This window comes from Malaya genurostris, chromosome 2 (genome assembly GCF_030247185.1).
Source record: "Malaya genurostris strain Urasoe2022 chromosome 2, Malgen_1.1, whole genome shotgun sequence".
NCBI classification, from domain to species: domain Eukaryota; kingdom Metazoa; phylum Arthropoda; class Insecta; order Diptera; family Culicidae; genus Malaya; species Malaya genurostris.
This window is the reverse complement of record NC_080571.1, coordinates 331,740,878-331,762,282: the sequence shown is the minus strand read 5'-3', so window position 1 is coordinate 331,762,282 and position 21,405 is coordinate 331,740,878. Positions and strand designations below refer to the sequence as shown.

The 21,405-nt window shown below is 38.9% G+C and overlaps 1 protein-coding gene and 1 pseudogene across 2 annotated transcripts in view; one reads left to right on the top strand and one right to left on the bottom strand.

Moving 5' to 3' along the window:
- Positions 1 to 1,735: 1,735 nt before the first annotated feature.
- Positions 1,736 to 21,405, top strand: part of LOC131431578 (paired amphipathic helix protein Sin3a) — a 33,222-nt gene continuing 13,552 nt past the window's right edge. For both annotated transcript variants that reach the window (XM_058597384.1, XM_058597385.1), the window contains exons 1-3: positions 1,736 to 1,937; positions 18,371 to 18,789; positions 18,901 to 21,368. In XM_058597384.1, the coding sequence (XP_058453367.1) occupies positions 18,462 to 18,789; positions 18,901 to 21,368 (2,796 nt within the window). In that variant the 5' untranslated portion in view covers positions 1,736 to 1,937; positions 18,371 to 18,461. The remainder of the gene's footprint in view (positions 1,938 to 18,370; positions 18,790 to 18,900; positions 21,369 to 21,405) is intronic.
- On the bottom strand, positions 13,496 to 13,574 carry LOC131433376 (U4 spliceosomal RNA; annotated as a pseudogene).

Sequence of the window (21,405 nt, the reverse complement as noted above, 5' to 3'; positions counted from 1 at the left end):
CTCAGAGATGACTGAACCGATGTTGACCAAAATAGTTGCAAATGAAAAGTCTTCCTGGAAGTATGTACGCTATTGTTTTCGTTTTTAGATCTGATCTTTACTTTTTGAGTTATTCAGTCTCAGTCAGTTTATGTCAAAAATTGCATTTTTATATCTGTCCCAATCGAGCTTGAATACAAAATATGTTTACAAATTTAGATACCTTATCGTAATACCAATCAAACGAGCCATAGATTGTAAGAACCCGTTAAGTATTAATATATCGATATATTTGTTGGTGATTTTTCCGTCATATCCAAATAGTAAGGGTTTTGGACGAAGCACGATGGAAAATCGCTTGGAATAAAAATTAGTCCGGATTTCGAACCTAATCTTTCCTAAATAATAGAAAAAATGAATACAATATTTTTCAGCATAGTATTTTGTTTGCTGTTAGCTCGGTTCCGTTTTGGCAACATAATAGTTTTGGAAACATTAACAAACATATCAGAAAACATGCGGATCTATAAAAACAAGGTATCATTTTACTGCTAGGTGGATGAAACATTTTTTTCTATCGGAATATAATTTTCTCTAGCTTGAATAACTAGAAGCATTTATAATTAGGTACCGAATTATACTCTTCATGTCAAATTAAACCTGATATATAATAAACCGAAACGATATGCACATAATGGAATCATCAGGATTTGACAACTCAAATTTCTTCATTAAAATTGCTTATTCTATACTGTCATTTTCAAAATGATACCCATAAATGAGTACGTTCAATGACATAATCAGTGCTACAAGTCGTGCTTATTGGCCATGATTGCATCGAAAATGTGATGGGATAATTTCACCTCTCACAAAACTATAGATAACTATAGATCTTTTCGTTTCAATCCAAAGATTCTTTTCCAAAGCTAAACTTGTTCTGATGAGGAAATGGTTTTGTTTGAAATAAAGATCTAATTGTGAATTCAAGTTCAGTGTTATCTAGTTAAGACACAGAAATTATTAAATTTTTAACGTTTTACATGACGTTTTCCAGCTGATTAACATTTCAATTTTATTTGTAACTGTACACAGACCCTTAAAATTAAACGGGTTGCGTTCCTGTCAATGACATTTAAGCTTTAAATAAGTATAATTTTGGTCGTTTTTTTGTAAGATCCGACTAAGTTTTTGTCCGGTTTTTGCATTCAAAGTTGTTTGTTCGTTTTCTTTTTTAAAAAGGTTTATAAACGACGCTTGCATTACAAAATCCGAGTCCGGTTTTTACTCTCAATGTTTTTATCCGACCTTTGCAATCAAAAATACATAACCGTGTTTTCCAAACTAGGTTGCACTCATACGATTTTTGCTTTCAGCCGTTCAAATATCTCAGATTGATTGAAACATTTAACAACAAACATAAATTTGCATATTTAATTTTCATGTTCCAATTGAAATTGTCATTTCAATCAAAGCAGCCAGAAATGTGTCGATCGTAAACCAGAATAGTGTCTAAATTAAATAATTCACTATCTAATTCTCACCTCATGCGATGACGTTGTTCTCTTCTTATTAATTGTTTTAGGTTAACACCGCGGCTAAAATTTTAACTCACTATGCAAACACTGTCGTTGTGGCGAACCTGGTGACGTCACGATTTTGTAGATTGTGTAGCAGCGCTTGAGAGAGGTTTCATGCCATACCTTTTCGTTTGAATCACTGTCCATCGAAGCCTGCGTTGAACGTTTGCTTCGGTTCGGTCAGTCTTCATCCGGTTGTTCGCAAAGAAAGTCGTGTAGTTTGTTTCAGTGCGTCCATTAATTTGACTTTCAGATTTAAGCAAAAGTTCTGGGGGAAGTTTTCAGTGGTTTCCGGGTGTTAAAAGTGTGTGCTTAGTAGAGAGTTGTATTTTTCGCTCATCAGTGAAGAGCTATCTAACATTTTTGGCACGAAAATTACAGGTGAGTGGCAGAAAAATTGGTGACGATTGTGACCTGGCAGCGAAAAGACGCATCGAGTTATGACAAATGATTACGACGGATTCCGGTTATGATTGGTGTTCTCGATCGTTAATGTCCGTAGAAGGGTTTGAGAGGTTTTTTCTAGGCATAGTGCAGTCGATTATGATAAGAATTTGATGCCTTTTTTAGAAATTAGTGCAATTTTATTTGTTAACTTTTCTTCACCTCAAGTCTCTCATACAGGGCACAACTACATTGATAACCGTTGGCTTGCTGCGGCAGTAGTGTGCGTTGCAATATTTATAAATAAATACGTGTACACTCTCATTGCACACAGCTGGCAGTGGCGAGTGTGTATGTGAGAGATTGTAGAATTGTTCGGAATACCTCCCAGAGAGTGCCTCGTTTTCGCGGTTAAGAGAGACTGAGTTTATGAAAAATGTAAACGTAAATAAAATGTATGGTTTATCAGAACCTGTTCAGTTGCTTGTTTAGTAAAATATGTTTCAATGATTGTCATGTGAGATTTCACCGCATGCAACATAACATTTTCATGATGTCAATTTTACTCAAATTCAAATTTAATTGCAAAACTTTTTAGTAGCATACTTTTATAAACGTGAAAAACTTTGCCCAAATATTTTTGATAATCAAGTGAATCATTGCTAACATGAATGTTAAAAACTGATCAAGAACGCCAGACCTCGAAAAAATTTGGTTAATTTCAGTGTGGAGCGAGTGGGGGGGATTGTTGAATCCATATGTAGGAGGGGGAATTGCGATTCAGAGAAAACGTTTGGTTTGCGAGGATAGGAAGAACATGTAAATTTCAAGCCTGTTTGAGCTATTTATAAGATAACACCAACACCCAGCGATCGTTGACAACCGTGTAGCACTGTGTTGGTGTGAGATGCGCATATCGGGTGGCATCACCACAGCCAAGCGGTTCGTCAGTGTTGGTGTCTGATAGGTATATTTACGAATGAACCTTTTACTACGTCAATTTCGTACACAAACACTGTTTCATTCATACTGTAGGCCGAAAGAAACAGTAAAGTGAGTACGTTGTGTACGTATTTTCTGCGATGTCTGAAGGTGTGAGGCCAGAAAAAAATCTTCACAGCCGAGACAGCGAGTGCAGAGATACGCAACAAAGCCGATAGGAAATGTGAAAAATTTGGTAATTTTAGTGAAAAATTGAAAAAATCTGATAATTCCTGTTCAATCGTGTTACTGAACTAATTTTGAAGGTAGCTACCAACTGTTTAGTGATTCTGTGATTGACTAAATAGGGATTTTCATACAATTTGTTGGTGGCGTGAGCAAGTAGTTAGCTGCGTGCAAGGTGATTGAAAATTCACCAAAGTCAAAATTTGTAGACGTTGCATCGAAAGTTCTGTGTGCTATCGCGAATGAAAAGCGAATTTTACTAGTCATCATCAACACCGTTGTCAGTCATGTGAGTAAAAATTCAAAATTGAGCAGCACGATCCAGAAAGTGGCTGACATTTAGAAGTTTGGTTTAGATGGAAGACCCCCGAAAAAATCATTCATTCCACGACGCGCTGGTGCGCTTTTATGTTGGGCTGGGTGGGGCGTCATTTTAGCAGAATTTGGCATCGGCGTTTGCGAGTGTCTAGTATGAAATTGTTGTTTGTGCGCTTTAAATAAGAATTCGAAAAAAAAGTTAAAATCATTTGAATGTTTGTTGCTGATTATCATCGAAATCAAATGTGAAGAGTTTGTTTGGTGATGTGTGGCGGCGGCTTTCGTTTTGTGATAATAGATTCCACCTCGGTACAATTTCACATATTCTGTGAATGGTTTTCCTACAAGCAACCGGTTACAAACAGAGTGAAACACGAGCGAACAGTACAATGGAGACTCTTGGTGAAATGGTAACTGTGCACATATTTGTCTCCTATCCCCATGATTTCATTCTTGGATACCGTTTGGTGGCGTAGGATCCGCTGTATGATAATAGTTCAAATGATAAAATGAAAATCTGTGGGTTCGATTTTAGTTTTTGCTTTTTTAAAACATAACACTTTTATAAAATAGTTGAATTGATATTTCTTCAAAAATCCTAAGTTACTGTAGAGTGAATGAATCATTGAAACATCTTATCTGAAACAGTTTAGCAATGCCAAATAAAAACATAAATTCTCATTCCTTTATTCCAAATTCTCATTCCGGAAAATATAAATCAAGAGAGTCTATTATTCGTCAATGAAGAAATGCCACGCAACTGTATCCCATATGGCGAATCAACTCCTCATTCACTTTGGTTAGTAACTTCGGTAATAACGAAACGTAAAAAAATAAGAAAACAATCATGTGTACTTTTAGCACATACTGGTACCCGTGCAGTACCAAAGATGGGTTTGTAGAACAAAATTTTGAACGCTAAATTAATGGAACACGTTGCTTAGTTTCATTGAAACAACATTCATTTAGTTGCTTGTAAGGTCCCTTTCTCAACCTGTAACGTTTACAAGAGTTAGTGCCGATTAGAAGATTTGTAAAAATTGTTAATCATAAGAATTTTACCATTGAAATTCTCTTTTTACGCGGTTTTTTTTAATACGGTTTACTTTTTAATACGGTTTACTTTTATGCGGAATCGATAAATAGAAGTGAAATTATAGCTTACGTTTCAGTCCTACGCGTAGCATGCTAGAGGTAGGTTGTTGCTAGACAGCAAGACAAAAAGTGCCCTAACACGATTTGAAGATTTAAATGGTATGCTCTGACTGATCTTGTTTCATGCAAGCTCGGATGAAATTCCATGTTATGTCGTTTCGCCTGAGAAATTGACAACTACCTCAGGGTAAGTTTTGAGTGCTTAAGATTAATTTCTAATTTATATAAGATAAACTCGATTGATAATGAGAAAAAGTTTATCGCTTCAACCGAAATCGCAGAATGGTAGAGAAACTTAACGCTATAAAAATAACTTCTTGCATACAAAACTTGAACACAAGCTTGGCGAAGAGAAGCTTTAACATCAAAATCGTATCGCAGGTATGTACAAAGATATAATTGCATACATTTGGGATATTGGTGTAATTTCGTCGGCTATAAAACAAACAATGTTCGGTGTTGGTTACAACTAATCAAAATCAATCTAGGCAGACTCTCGTGAAATTGCGGATTCAAAAGTGAGACGATTGATTGAACTGTTTGGTTGTAGATCATTAAAAATTTTGGTTTCCTTGTTCCACGTCAATGGCTCGAACAACCCCATGGTGCTGATCCTTGTAGTTTTTTCTACGGAAAATCAACGGAAACTAGTTTTGTTTGGCGAGCAGAAAAAAAAGGTTTCCACCGCGAGAGCTTCAGAGAAAAATGCCAATCTACGGAAATGACACTGCTACTATCTGGAATCGCTGACGTGAAGAGAAATGATTCCTTATTTTCTAGTACATTAAAATGTGAATTTCTAACATTTGAATGTTTACATTTCAACTAGAATGAGTTGCATAATCATAACTAGTGTATGTAAAATTTGGGTTTCAAACCGTAATCGGAATGTTGTCTTGATTAATTCTTTGAATGAAATAATCACTCATAAACTAGTCGATTCTATTCTTCTGTCGAGTCCGGTTGCTTCGTTAGAGTATAATATTTTCATTCGTTAGGACCATATTGTGTCTGTTGATTATACCAAAATAAATGAAAAAACGGCTCCTGTTTGTAAGAATATTCTGTATTACAATGTATTAATTTTGAAAATTAAAAAAATCACTTGAATCCTTTCTAATTACCAACTTCCTGACTCCTATGGAAGAATCTGACCAGTCATTGTCCTTCTGTAAAGTAGGTGAAGCATAAGCATAGTTTCTCCTGCATAATCTTTATCCCCTTCGGTAAACGATGGATATTAGGGCGATGTTGGCTATAATGCTGTTGAGATGTTCAATCTGAGTTGAAGTGCTTTCCAATATTATCAATCCAATTCAATATCATTTCCTAAGCATCTCTTATTAGTCAATCAGCAGAAAACATGATGATATCAATGTGCAATCCGCGAAGGCCATCGTCTCAATACAACGCAACTCTACATTGGTTGTAGCCACAACTTGTGTGTAGGTTTCGAGCAGCATGCTCGTTAATCGATCGGAGTATTTGCAATGACTGAGCGGAAATATATATTGGAGAAGCCAAGTGGAAGAAAAACTAACAGAAAAGATGATTTTTTTGGAAAAAGATACGCCAGGATGTAGACCATGTTCGATGTACGTTGCTACTATGTCTGTTTCGAGTTTTAGAGTGGCTAAAGCAAGATCAGAGTGGCGAAATGGTAGCGCGTATGCACGGAATGCATAAGAACGCAGGTTCGAGTCCTGTCTCTGAGCGTAACTTTTTCCAAAAAAATCATCTTTTCTGTTAGTTTTTCTTTCACTTGGCTTCTCCAATATATATTTCCGCTCAGTCATTGCAAAAACTGAACTTAGTCATGGCGGCTTTACGTCAAACTAAAAATTAATAAATCGATCGGAGTATGTTGTAGTCAGATGGAGCAACACCTAGAATATATGACGGAAGAGGTAAAATCTCACATTTCAGCTTTGTTTTTCACGACTTGCATCGTTTGGTCGTACATAGTCACAAATTATCGTGTCTTTTCTTGTATTATTTTCATTTTTCCCTCAGCGCACGACTCAAACGAATCGGCATCGGTCCTCTGTGATGGCTTCACTTAATTTTAGCAGCACATACTATATCACATTTACGAAAGCATCGTTTCCTGTGGAATTTTCTCATGACTTTGGCTGTGTCAAAGGTACAGGCGAAACCTGCGCCGTGCTACATATTTTGGTTTCTATTCGAACTGGAGTCAGTTTCGTAGCTTCTGAATCCATGGATTTGAGATGATTTGACGCAATTTTCTGAGTCACTTGTCTAGCTTTTGAAACGCGCCTTGATCAACTAATCTTTCCTATCAGTATTTTTGAAAATCCTCTTCACTCGCTATACGTTCTTACGTTTAAAAAAGCTTTAATTGTTCTTTTCTTCGAAATGAAAAGGAAAACTTTTATCGATTCTTTAAATTTCAGGGGACTTTTTCGAATTTGGAAAACGTGGAGCTCTCTCTCTTGTCAACCAATAGCATAAGCTCGAACCAATTTTCATATAATTTTTTTTCACTCTTCTTGAGGTACCCCCAAAACATGGTTTTTAAACGCTTTAACAGCTATTTCAGGAGTTTAATACGCTCTTCACGCAGTTTATTCTTCACGGAAGGGAACAAATAGAAGTCGTTAGGTGTCAAGTCAGGACTATACGGCGGGTGGCCCATCAATTCGACGATTGGTGGTGCTCAAATATTCGGTTGTTTGAGCCGATGTGTGAGAGCCTGCTAATGGTGATGATGAAGAATGATTTTGCGTCTTGCGTTTGTTTTCCTTATTTCACGAAAAACTTCTGGCAAACAAATGGTGATATATCAATCAGAATTGACGTTATTACGAAACTCTAAAGCAACAAACAAGCCAAAATTTTCGTTGAAGTGCTTCGAGCGCGAATAACTTTTGTTGGATTTGGTTCTTCTTGGAACAAGCGTACAGCCGACTACTGTTTAGTTTCTGGTTCATATGAGTAAACCCATGTTTTGTCACCTGTGTAGATGTTATACACTAAATTTAAAGCACCACGATTGATTTTTTTCAGCATTTCTTTGCACCAATCGACAGGAGTTTTTTTTATGTGGAACACATCTTTATTTTCTATATAGAGGTGCAAATCAGAAACTCAAGGAAAAATACACTTAGAAAAGTGGTCAGGTTTTAAACACTTACAGCTCAGTCTATTTTGTATTAATTATTAATATTATTTCATCATTTGATTGGAAATATTTCAATGTTTCGATTTGAATCAATCGATTGGTCAATCAATGCAAAAGCGAAGCTGTTAGAAGCACGCGAATCTATAAATAGAAGCAAAATTATAGCCAACGTTTCAGTCCTACGTGTAGCATGTTAGAGGTAGGTTGTTGCTAGACAGCAAGACAAAAAGTGCCCTAACACGATTTGAAGATTTAAATGGTATGCTCTGACTGATCTTGTGCCATGCAAGCTCGGATGAAATTCCATGTTATTTCGTTTCGCCTGAGAAATTAACAACTACCCCGGAGTAAATTTTGTGTGCTCAAGATTAATTTCTAATTTATATAAGATAAACTCGATTGATAATGAGAAAAAGTTTATCTTTTCAACAGAAATCGATGGTAGAGAAACTTAACGCTATAAAAATAATTGCTTGCATGCAAAACTTGATCACAAGCTTGTCGAAAAGAAGCTCAAATATCGAAATCCGTATAGCAAGTATGTACAAAGATATAATTGCATACATTCGGGATATTGGTGTAATTTCGTCGGCTATAAAACAAACACAAATCATGATAAACAATGTTCGGTGTTGGTTCCTAATCAAGATCAATCTAAGCAGGCTCTCGTGCAATTGCGGATTCAAAAGTGTGACGATTTATTGAACTGTTTGATTGTAGATCATTTGAAATTTTGGTTGCCTTTTTCCACATCAATGACTCGAACAACCCCATGGGGCTGATCCTTGTAGTTTTTAATTTCTTTAATAATGTTCATGCAAAATAACATATAAGCTTTTCACACTAATGCTCAAAGCTACCTCATTTCACGGTCCTTCACATGACGATCTTCCATTATCAGATTTTTCACAGCATCGATGTTTTCTGTCGAAACAACTGATTTTGGACAACCTTTTTTGAATTCATCGGCAAGCAAACTACGACCACGATTAAATTCGTAATATCAGTTTTTTACAGTGGCATAAATTTGTACTTCACTGCCAAAAGTCGAACTAAGTTGATTGAAGCACTTGTCTTGTCTTGATAATCCACGACGGAAATCATAATAAATCATTGCACGAAAATGTTCAGGATTCAATTCCATTTTTTGCTGAGGTAAAATTTTCAACTCACTGTAAACAAAACAAATAGTGCTTAAATGACAGCATGTTCTGAAAATGGTAATGGTAATAAGTGACAACCTACGTATATTTTTGTGTTTTCTGCGATTTTTTCATCATCTTGTTAAATGTTAATCAAATGACGAGAAACTGAGCCAAGAGAGTTGAAACGTAAACAAAACGAAAGAGTTGGAGAAAGGACAAGGAAATCTATTTTTCGTTGATTCGTCTTTGACATTTTTGTTCAGTAGCAGCTCATATTGAACACCTAATGCCACTTAGGAGCCCTATATAAACCGACCTTCGTGTCAGAAGAAGAGAGAATAATTTCATTACAATCGATCAAACAGGAGATTGTTTCCCGGATGGAACGAAAGTATTTGCTCCAAATTCTTACAAATCCGTTGTTTGTAGGTCAGCAAACAATGCCCGACTAAATCGATGACTGTTTCTAAGCATATTTAGGATATATTAATATTGACACATAGTAAGAACAATTAGTTAGAGCGAGACTGTTGCATTCGTTTTGAATTTTTGCCACGCTATAAATGAGAATAGGTCCACTCACGCTGTGCGGCGACATTTGAAAAATATTTCAATTTCGATCGTTTCTAGTTTGGATCATGTGGTAAATCTTGTTTCATAATACACCAACTATGCAATTTTTACGCAACACAACGCATGGTAATCACGGTTTTCCGAAACTGTTATTGATATGTTTTGAAAAGGTTCACTAATAAGAATTTTCACATGTCCGCAATACTGGGTGAAGAAAAATAAAAGCAACGGTGTAGTAAACTAAAATTTTATTGGTTACCACTTTCATGTCATTTCCTGTTTCCATCATGTTATGCCAAGATCCGTGCATTCATCGCTTTCTGTTGTTTGGTGTCGTTTGTAATCGTTTATTCCGTGAGGTCATATTATGTCACCATTTAACGCTACCAAAAACCCGGTTACTAACTCGAACTACTCCTAGCAGAACTGGTTTCAATCCATCGTAGTATCGGGTAATACTGTTTTTTTTTCTTCGGTGAATGATTCTCGTTCTTCCATATGATCATGACTAACAAAACTACGCTTGAAAATAGGCGCGCGCTGACATGGGGGTTCGCTTTTCATGACTTCGACATTTGCTGTACGCAGTTTTCACTATTTTGCCACTGCTGATGAAATAACCTCAAAATTTTCAGGTCTAATAAGAAAAAAAAAATAATTTGCCAACACTCACACTGGTTCTGGTTCCAAATGTACAATTACATCTATGCCATAGACTGATGGCACTAACATCATGACAAATCGGGAAAATGCAAGTGGGAAAAGGCTGTTCGTACGAGACTACTGAGAGACTACATAGAAGTGTATTTTTTTTTACCCTCGGTCACATACACGATTCTGGCAGCGCATATCGGAACATGATTCTGAGCTCACCTCGACGAAACATATAAACGCACAAATACATAGTTTCACCTTAAAAAGCACGACAATAGTTCTCTGAGTGTTGTATTTTCCGTACGAGCGAACATATCTTTTAGCTATGGCTTTGTGCAATGACCAATTCATGACTGCGCCGCGATATGGTAAATAATACACACAAGAACGGCTCTTCTCATGCTCTGTGTATGTTTTATAACTTATGTAAAGGTTTCCCCTCCTCTGTCAGTCCCTGCACAAAGCCTGTTTCACTTCGCGACTGAGCTTGTTTTCTTTCTTTTTTACCGCGCGCTCTATCGTAGACATCGCGGTTGATGATGTTGTGTTTCTCTGCTTCAGTCGTCTCATCACAACACACCACCGTCGTCGGTTACAAAGCACCAATTCGGTTATTTTTTGTCAGATTTGGAAGTTATTTGGCTGCTGCTGCCGGGCGCACTCGGACGGGGACGATCTTCAACCCGATCCGGATGATTCGAGAAGGAAGGTGGTGATGCATGGGGCCGATTGTGCTCTAGCAAAACGACATCATACGTGCGCGTGTGTCTGTGTGTGTGTGCTTTATTATGACATATGTACAGTCGCGCCTGCCTTGGTCTTGAAGATTCATTTTTGGACGGCATTCCGCTTTTTCAGTTCAATTTTTGTGCTGCATGTGGATCGTAACGCGGTTACAAAGTAGTCGAAATGAATGTACTTACAGTTCGCTGTGACCCGATGAAATCGGGTTGGTTCGATGGATTACCATTAATCGTCGAGACCAATTTGGGTCAGTGTCGGAATCAAGCCAGGTGTTACTGGCAAGACGTGCATTTCCGAGTAAACATTTCACTGCAGGTAGAAATTTCTGTTGATAGTCCAGATTGTACCAAAGTGGGTGGTTCTTTTAAATAAAAGTCCATTCTATCTCTGATGATATTCCATTATTTTGTTGCGCAATCTAATTATAAGGCAGATTAGAATCCGCTACAAAATAATGGAATATCAGGAATGGAATAGCAGACGGGAGAACTGCCCTGTCAATTGAGCACACTAGGAGACGTGAGCGATTCATACCTCAAATCGCAGATATTTCCGCTGTGACTAGCATCTTATCTACCGAATCAGGGCTTTAAATGAAAATAACTGTTGTAGAAATTTTCATTCGTGTTTTAATGGGATTGGTTTAGGCCTGGTAAAGCCTGATAGAATGGATCAAATCCGAATCCGGTTTCTGGTTCCAGAAATACAAAATTTCGAGTGCTCAAAATCTCAAACAGTTATACACGTTTATGTTTCTTAATTGACTTCAATGAAGAGTTGAAGGCAATAAACATCATAAAAACTAGAGCATATGCAGGCAATTCGCGATCGAGAATGATGCTCATTTTTTTTTAACAGATACAACTTTTCCAACTGGAAGTGTCATTGTTGAGTATTTGAATAAAATTGATGACTGTGAGATCATGTATTGCATTTCTTTACGTTTACTGTCATGCTATTTCCGGCACACATGTCTAATACCATCTAAATGTCCATTTATAGAGCACAACACTCCACAAAACTTTTGATGATGCGATAGATTTTGAAAGATGGTCCGATACAGCTCCCTCACTTCGATTCGTGGAGAACGGAAAACATCTTCTAAAATTGTAGGTCATATTAGTTGACCATAGAAACTAATTTTGGCTCTACTGGTTTCGGTTTCAGATCCCAGAGGTAGTGGTCTAAAATTGCAATACGAAGCTCACATAGATTTCTCAGAGATGTTTTGAAGCTTAAGAACAAATATTAGTTCGAGGGAGCCAAATCTGGTAAACAAGGTGGATGCGTCAGTAATTGTAACCCAAAGCCGTTGATTTTAACCATGGTATCGATGCTCATATGCTTCAGATAAAGCCGTTTCACAGCGGTTTCGTTACTTACTCGCTCCATTAATGTACGCTAATACTTGCATTTCTGTAATCCTCCAAAAGTATACCATGACATCATCATTTTTCTGACCCATTGAGCCTTGTCGCTTGGATTTACTCGTTCTGACTGCAGTCCATTGGGTAATCATTCTGTTCTCTGATGTATAATGATGGATTCAGCCAAACATGTGTTGGAAGTGCGCTTGCGTTCGTTTTTTAACCCTACACAAGTATGTGCGGAGTCCAACGAGAGGATATCTTTCTCATCTGCAGAGTCTTACCCAACTATGGCATGTTGGCATCATTAAACATGATTTTTTCGATTTGTGTTTTTGTTTTTGGTTTCATTTTTATCTGCATTCTACAAAAAAAATCAGACTGGTTATTGAAATAGTATAAATTTAAATATACGAAAAACTTACAATAATGTTGGAATACGAACCCAAACCCGTTTTCAACCAGAGAGAATCGCCCAGCGAATTAAACTACTCGGGATATGATGGCCGTAGACAGTCTGGATATGCGGAGTTCTCTTCAATCGGGTCCCTTTCAGAGTTCATAGCATTCAGAACGATTTTCCCGGATTAGGGAAGATTGCGGGTTGGAATCGGGAAGCGAATTGTTTCTTGTTCATTTTTAACCTTAGGTATACTTTTTTTAGACTGTACTATGTTAATATAGTATTGGAATACACTAGAGATGGACAATCCGTTCACGAACAGCTCAACGAGTTATTTATCCTCGAAAAGTGAGTGAATTGGAATTCTTTTTTAAAAGAATGATAATTATCTATATAGAAATTAAAGTAATCGAATTCTTTGAGGATGTATACAAGTTATTGACTGATGGCATTTCTAGCAACCTAGAAAACACTAACAATAATCGAATTTGGAGTAAAAGCAAGTGCAGAGCATTATTGGAAAGAACATAAAGTCTGAATAAAATGTGTTGATTTTTAGACAAAATTGCAAGAATGTTAATGCTGTATTCCTTTGTGAAATGACATCACTTTTATCATATCTTCTAGCCAGCTATGTTTCTTGTTTTAATCCTATTGTTACCTTGAATTAATTTGAAATAGTCAAAAAGGTTTAGTTTTTATCTTGAAGAGCTAGTACATAACGAATAACATTCGTTCTAAAGATGAATATTTGGACAAATTGTGGATGAGGTTTTTAAAGGTCGTTCCAATGATTATTTAAATCTTAAATCATCTATTAAGCAAATCCTTTTACTCTCGAACAAAAACGTTTTTAAAGTCTTGTGGCTCCGCGTTTCGTTGACAATGCTATTAGCTTTCAACTAGCAATAATCGCACCTCGGTTGAACCTCATTGGTTACAATATCTCCACTGCTCAAAGGTTTTTGATAATGCTATATTGATTGCTGGGAGCGTAATCAAGGAGACTGTCAAACCGAAGAAACAGTTTCTAATCAAGATTAGAGCTTATATTTTCACTCTGCAGAGATCTCCACCTCTTCACCCTTTTCACAACCGGAAATCGGATCCGGAAGAAAACGTTACATACATACATACACAATTTCTGATCTTGACGAACTGAATCGAATGGTATATGACACTCACCCCTGCGGGTCTTGGTTCTAAAATCGGTTTTCACAGTGATTGCATAACTTATCTATATGATAAAGCCAAGAAAGATTTCTTGCCGTTGTTATGTGCACTTGGCATAATGAATATTTTCTATTTCTAAATTGAATACTTTTTTCTCAACTCTCGATGGTCTTTTGAATATGGGATTTCTAGAAATATTAAAAAAAAGTACTGAACATAGATGATTTGAGCCTGTACTAAAAACCGGGAATATTTAGTCTCGCACACCGGGAAAAAAACCGGGAAATCGAAATCGGCAATTCACTTGCCACCCTGATTTACACATGCAAAAACCTTTTTTAATCCACCTAGTGGTGTAATGATGCCTTTCTCATATTACTTAAGGAGTGTATCGAAAAGTAATTAGCAACATTGATTATTGAATAAAAAAGCGAAAAAAAAACATATTTTGACATCAGTTTTCGATATATTGTAGAAAAATTAAATTTTTATGCATTTTACTGATTATATTGAAAAAAATCCTAGTTTCTGTGAAACTCTCACACTTTGGACTTGACATTAAATTCTGCACAGTTACTTTTGTGACTTTCCTGGTGGCAGCTGTCCAATATTTTTGAACTCCTGCATGTTTTGGGACACTGTACCTTCCTTCCGAAAGTGCCGCTTGACAATTGTCCAATACCTTTCAATTGGTCGAAGATCCGGGCAGTTCGGTGGGTTGATGTCCTTTTCCACGAATTGTACATTATTTTTTGACAACCACTGTAGAACGGAGTTGGCGTAGTGGGCTGAAGCCAAATCCGGCCAGAAGAGAGGAGGAGCCTTATGCTTTCTGTACAGTGGCAGCATTCTCTTCTTCAAACATTCTTCCTCGTACACCTTGGAGTTAATTGTGGCCTTCGTGAAGAAAATCGACGACCGCAAACCACAGGTACAAATTGCTTGCCAGACCAACCTTCTGCTCAAACTTTTCCATCGCCACCGTGGTGTCAGCGTCATCCAGGTCCTGGTACACGGTCCGGGCAGCGCTCGAGAGTCTTCTTTGGCGTAGGTTTCGTCGTAGATCAGGATGCATCCGTCTTTATTCTGTAGAATCCGGTTATACAGTTTTCGCGCTCTTGTTTTGGCCTGAACTTGCTGTACCAGGGACTTTTTCGGCTCCTTCTGTTTCTTGTACGTTTTCAGGGAGTTCCGAACTTTGATCCGTTGAATCATCCCGATGCTGGTGTGGAACTGCTTGGCCAAATCCCGCGTCGACGCCGATGGGTTTTTCCTGATGTACTCAACCACTTTTAAGTCCCGGCCGGGCTGGCTTAGACCCGTTTTCCCACCGGATCGGGGCAAATCCTTCATGGAAAGGGTCTTACCGAACTTCTCGATAATATTTTTGACACTGGTGTGGTGCACTTTCACCCGTTTTGCAATTTCGTTGTACGTGACACCACTTTCTGAGCACCAAAGGTGCAGAATTTTCTTTCCCGTTTCCGGATCAATTCGACTCATCATTGAAACGATAAACCGTACCGAAACCAATCGATTGCCCAGCTGTTATTCACCCCTATTCTGTACGTCGATCGATTCGAAATATTCCGATCGAATGTGCAATTTCCATTCTGCATTCCGTTCGAGTTGGGTATGAACTCGAATATCATTCGTTCGAGTTGTTAAATTCTCGAACATTACTCGATCGACTTGCGTTCGTATTACTTCTGTTCGGTTTAGAATCGTTCTAATTTGTTTGTACAAGTGTGATCGTTTTCTTTTACCAAGAAATGAATATAAAAAGAAAAAGAACGTGTAAGTAATGTTGATAGCTTTGACAGTTAGTGTTCGAAATTTCAAGTGTTCCGAACGAATCATACAAGTCGAACGGAATAAAGAATGCAAAATTCGAACTCGAACGAAAGAATAGAATCGTTCGTATCACAAATCCGTCGGATTGCAGAATCGGGGTGATTGACATGTAAACAAACTTGTCACCGCAAAACACGCTGCAAAAAATTAAGCCATTTCAGAGTAATAACTGTTTGAATGTTGCTAACTACTTATCGATACACTCCTTATATTTTCAAAAATATCACCAGAAGATTTTATGAAGAATTTTTTTTTCCAATCTTGAATAAAATAAGAAACTTTCTTTGGGTATAAACTAACATAACCTTTCCAAGTTGTAGACAGTTATGTCAACTGAATAAGAATTTTTCTTTATTTTTCATCGTAACACTAAATGATTGAACACACTTTACTTTAGCCTACAAATTGAATCAGTTTCAAGCCAAATCTAGAAGAATTGTTCCCTTCATCGCTCTAAATGACGGTGTGAAATTCAATAGCAACCTATGGGACTACGAGATTTTTTATTTTATGAGTGACATTTTTTGACACATACTCACACACAGGCACATATATTGCTCAGCTCGATGAAATGTGTCGAATGATATAGAACACTTAACCCTTCGGGCCAATTTCCACTAGTCAATTTTTCAAGTGATTGTATAAACTTTCTATATGAGAAAGACAATAAGTGTACTTTTATAGAAAAGCATCGTTATCATGATCTTGTAATAACACTAACAAGTAGATACAAGTTGAATAAAAAGATTAGAAATTTACATATTTTTCACCTGAAAAATATAAATTTTAACGTGGCAACCCCGCACGCTATACGAAATTGAACAAAGCACGCTGCGAACGGAGCAAAGCTGCAAGTTTTATATATTCACTAACTAACAAGATCTGTCAACTAAATCAATTTAGCAGTAAGTTTTATAAAGCCGGATCTGGATCAACTTTTCGGGGACTTTTTAAAGAATTTTTTAGACCTTTCATTTGCTACTTAGTTTGTGAAAATCGATTAAGAAATTTCCGAGAAATTGATTGCGCATTTTTTCATAAATTTTCACATAGTTCCTTGTAATTCCTGAATTAGAAGTCGGATCCAACACACACATACACACACACAGAGTAGCCGGCTACCGAGCAAGGTTGCTTTGAAATATATATTTTGCCTAAAATACGAAACACGAAACAATTATTTTAAAAAATTGTTTAACCTCCGGACAACCGATTCTAGGCTCAATCTGTCGGAATACTCCTAGCAGACACCAGCACATTTTTCTGGCTCAGAAATGAAAAAGACATTGCGAAAACTATCAAGTGTGTGGGATGAGGAATGTTCACAATTATAAACTTTACGAACAAACACGAGAGTTCAGAAGAAAAGATTTTTGATGTGCTTAAGTTTCAAGGAATTTAACGGAAAACTTTTTATCTCACAGAATTTTTGATTGCTAATGCTACCTTAAAGTTTGAACCACCGATCCAATTAAGATACGATTATAGTCTACAACCTAACGACAGTAATTTTATATTTGTATTTTCCACAAACAAATTTACAATACATCACTGAATACGTGTAGAAGCAGAACATGTTTCAAATTATACGGGAAATTACATTGTAGTTATCAGTAAAACCTCGAGGTAAAAAAATTATACCGACTAAACTGCTGAAAACAAGCAAGATCCATAATCAGTACGCGCTTTGATAATTGTTAACTAATTCATTGAAACCTGTGCAACAGATTAATTTCATCGGATTTAGTTTTCTTTCTCTTCGTATGTAACTTTTTATATCATTTACATCGACACATTCTGGGTTAAAGTGAATGTGCCCAAAAAAAAGTTTTTTTTTTCTACACGAACGAGAGTGAGATAATGGCATTGTGCAACTTTGCGTTTAAACACATAAAGAAAAAATATTAAACAAAAAAAAGCACAGAAGAAGAACACGATTGAAAATACCGGTTCAATAAATAACACTTGTATAAGGAGAGCTGGTTCTGCCCGCAACCACTCGCCTCGCCCCGTCCGGTTCAGTTGTTTTACTGTAGTACTGACGTTGCTGTACACGTCGAACGGAACTGGTGAGACTGTTTTTGTTATTGCAGGACCAGGACGCGGTTGTGTTGGTTGGAGAAGGTTGCGCGCGGTATCAATATTTGAAAATACAGAATCAAGCCAGATTCCGGTAAAAGAAAAAACCTGCCTCCTGTTTGGGAAGTGAAATTTTTCTTTCTACCGCTCGCTTGTCTTCACTCTTGTGATGCGTTAGTAGTTAGTAGGGTTGCGTTTTGCTTTTAACGGAGAGATGCGTGCAACTTTTTCTCATTTGTTGTAACCCCTCTTATTGAACTGAGCGCAAAAGTAGGCGAAAAATGGCTTATCAGAGATTGTTTCGCAAAGGGGGAGACGCAGCCGGAACCTTCGAACCGGGTGGGTGTAGCTAGCATTGTATAGGCGCGAAATGCCACGAAAGCGCATGCCCATCTCTCGAGCTATGTATTATCGATCGATGCCATTAAAACAGATGTTTGCACCAGTAACACTCTATCTCTCTTAGGTGCACACAAATATTCGCACTATAGTTCCCGCATCCACCGCACCGCATCTCACTAACGACTACCTCTTCCAGAAGCGCGCGAGGGGTAATATCTGCAAAATGTAGAACAAAGAATTTTTCTTTTTTTTTGCTCATCAGGTATCTGATTTTATTTTCCTTTTTTTTTCTCTCTCTCTAATCTTTGCAGATAATTACGTCAACTAATTGTTAACGATTTCGTTGGAAAATCAACCGAAGGGAAAAGTAATCAACCTCACCGCCAGAAAAATGCAATTGCGATGAAGCGTGGTCGAACCGAAGAGATTCAGTTTGGGCAGCCTCCGCGATCCAGTGGGACTGCCCCACATCAGCGTCTTATCGCAACGACTCAGTCGCATAATACTGGACCCACAATACAGTATCAGATATCGCCCAATGTTATCAAAACAGCTGCACAGGCCGAGGTTGTGGCAAGTCTGCAATCTCAGCAGCAGCAACAACAACCGCAGTCTCAGACTGTATCGCAACAGTCGCAGCAGATTAACCCCCAACAGCAACAGCAGCAGATTAATCAGCAATCTGTACCACCGTCACAACAGCAACCCAGCGTTCAGTACACCACTACTTGTAAGTTTACGATTCTATTTCATGCCAAAAATTGTTCTAAAACTTTACATCTCATGTGGTTTCTTATTTTCTAACCGTTTTCTCCTCCTTCACACGCGCGCACACACACAGCGTACACCACCGCCATCGGAGGTGGAAATCTGGTGAAAACAACGGGTCACACTCAACCGTCAGTTCCCCAGTCGACACAGCAAATCCATGTGGTGAACACCACCAATCAAGTCCGTGGTCACAAGGGTGGCCCGAATGTGACCGCCGCCAGCACCGGTCAAGTAATCACGACGATGCCAACGAATGTAATCCCACAGTCGGCACAGTCCCAAGTGCCGCCGCCCCCGCAGGGTCAAGCGCAATTCCAGCGGCTCAAGGTGGAAGATGCCCTCAGCTATCTGGACCAGGTGAAGTTTCGGTTCGGTAATCAGCCCCAAGTTTACAACGATTTCCTCGATATAATGAAGGAATTTAAATCTCAAAGCATTGACACGCCCGGTGTCATCCAACGAGTGTCGAACCTGTTCAAGGGTCATCCCGAGTTGATTGTTGGTTTCAACACATTTCTGCCACCGGGATACAAGATTGAGGTTCAAGCAAACGATCAAGGATACGCATTCCAAGTGTCCGTTTCGGTGCCATCGACGTCGGCTGGAACAGCCGTTGCTCCACAGCCGTCGCCAAACAAGTACAGTACAATTTTCCAAGGTGGTGGCCAAATTGTGCAAACCGGAAATACAGCAGTGAATTTGATGACCTATGGGCACACAGCTGGCTCGGTGCACACAACTATTCAGCCGCCGGTTACCGGCGGTACGGTACCGGCCAATTCCAATGTAAGCAGTATTTCAACGATTCCTCAATCGCCACAAAACTTCTCAAGGGACCGGGAACGAACGATCTCCGGGGGAAGCGCTGGACCGACTCTTCCTCCCAGTAACAGTGGAACAGCTACCGCAGTCCCAGCCGATTCCAGTGCAATGAATACCAGCCAACAGCAAAATCTTCACCGAATGATCTCCCAGCAAGTGATATCCCATCAACAACCACCGCTACAGGAACCACCGACTGGAAACGCGACGCCCAACCAACCGGTTGAGTTTAACCATGCCATTACTTACGTGAATAAAATCAAAAATCGCTTCCATTCCCAACCGGAGAAGTATAAGCGATTCCTCGAGATCTTACACACCTACCAGAAGGAACAGAAAATCTACAAGGAAGGTCCTCCCGGTAGTTGCAATGTTGGTGCAAAACAACTTACCGAAGCAGAAGTGTACACCCAGGTGGCCAAACTGTTCGATAATCAAGAAGACCTTTTGCGGGAGTTTGGTCAATTCTTGCCGGACGCCACAAGCCATGCACCACTTCACGTCAACAAGAATCATACTATGCATGAACCGGTGCAACCTCCGCCATCGCAGCAGACCCACGGTAAGAAAATGTCCGGCAGTATGATGAGTGGGAACGTGAAAGCATTCAACAGTTCCCATCAGGCAAATATGATACGACTACAGGATCGTGATTACGGTCCAAATGAGAAGGATTTCTCAACGGGCGGAGCGATGAGTGGAGGTCGGGGTGGCAGCGTCGGGCTTGACAAGGAACCACGGAATCACGTTAGCAATCAAAAGTATGCACATAATGCCTCTGGTCTAGGCAGTGGTCAAGGTGGAGGAAATGCCGTCAAACGGTCACCATCCTATTCACAGATAGGACCATTGGGTCAAAGTATGTCACGGGATCGTGACGGTCCCCCCATCAAACGTCTCAAACCAATCTGTCGAGATATTACACTTGCGGAAGCTTCCAAGTTTGGCACACTGAATGATTACGCTTTCTTCGATAAAGTGCGAAAAGCACTGCGGAGTCCAGATGTCTACGATAACTTCTTGCGTTGTTTGACCTTGTTCAACCAGGAAATAGTGTCCAAGTCCGAGTTGCAAACACTGGTAACGCCATTCCTTAGTCGATTTCCCGATTTGTTAAAATGGTTCCAGGATTTCCTCGGTCCATCGAACGTACCGGAGTGTATTCCGTTGGCATCGGCTCAACGACAGGATCGATCTCAAGGCGAACTAGCAACCGACATTGATCTGTCAACCTGTAAACGTCTTGGCGCCAGTTACTGTGCTCTTCCGAAGTCTCACGAAAATGTTAAATGTTCCGGAAGAACTAATCTGTGTAAGGATGTCCTAAACGACACCTGGGTGTCGTTCCCGACGTGGGCCGAAGATTCCACATTTGTCACGTCACGGAAAACACAGTACGAAGAGTTTATCTATCGCTGCGAAGACGAACGGTTCGAGTTGGATGTTGTGATAGAAACGAACAGTGCAACGATACGCGTGCTCGAGGGTGTACAGAAGAAGCTCAGTCGAATGTCCCCGGACGAGGTCAGCCGGTTCCGTTTGGATGAGTGTCTCGGGGGAACGTCATCAACGATACATCAGCGGGCACTGAAGAGGATCTATGGCGATAAGGCGGCCGACATCATCCAGGGGTTGAAGAAAAATCCCGTCGTGGCCGTTCCGGTGGTGCTGCGAAGGTTGAAAGCTAAGGAGGAAGAATGGCGCGAAGCGCAGAAGGTATGTTTTGTTAACATGATTGAGAGAATTCTTATGT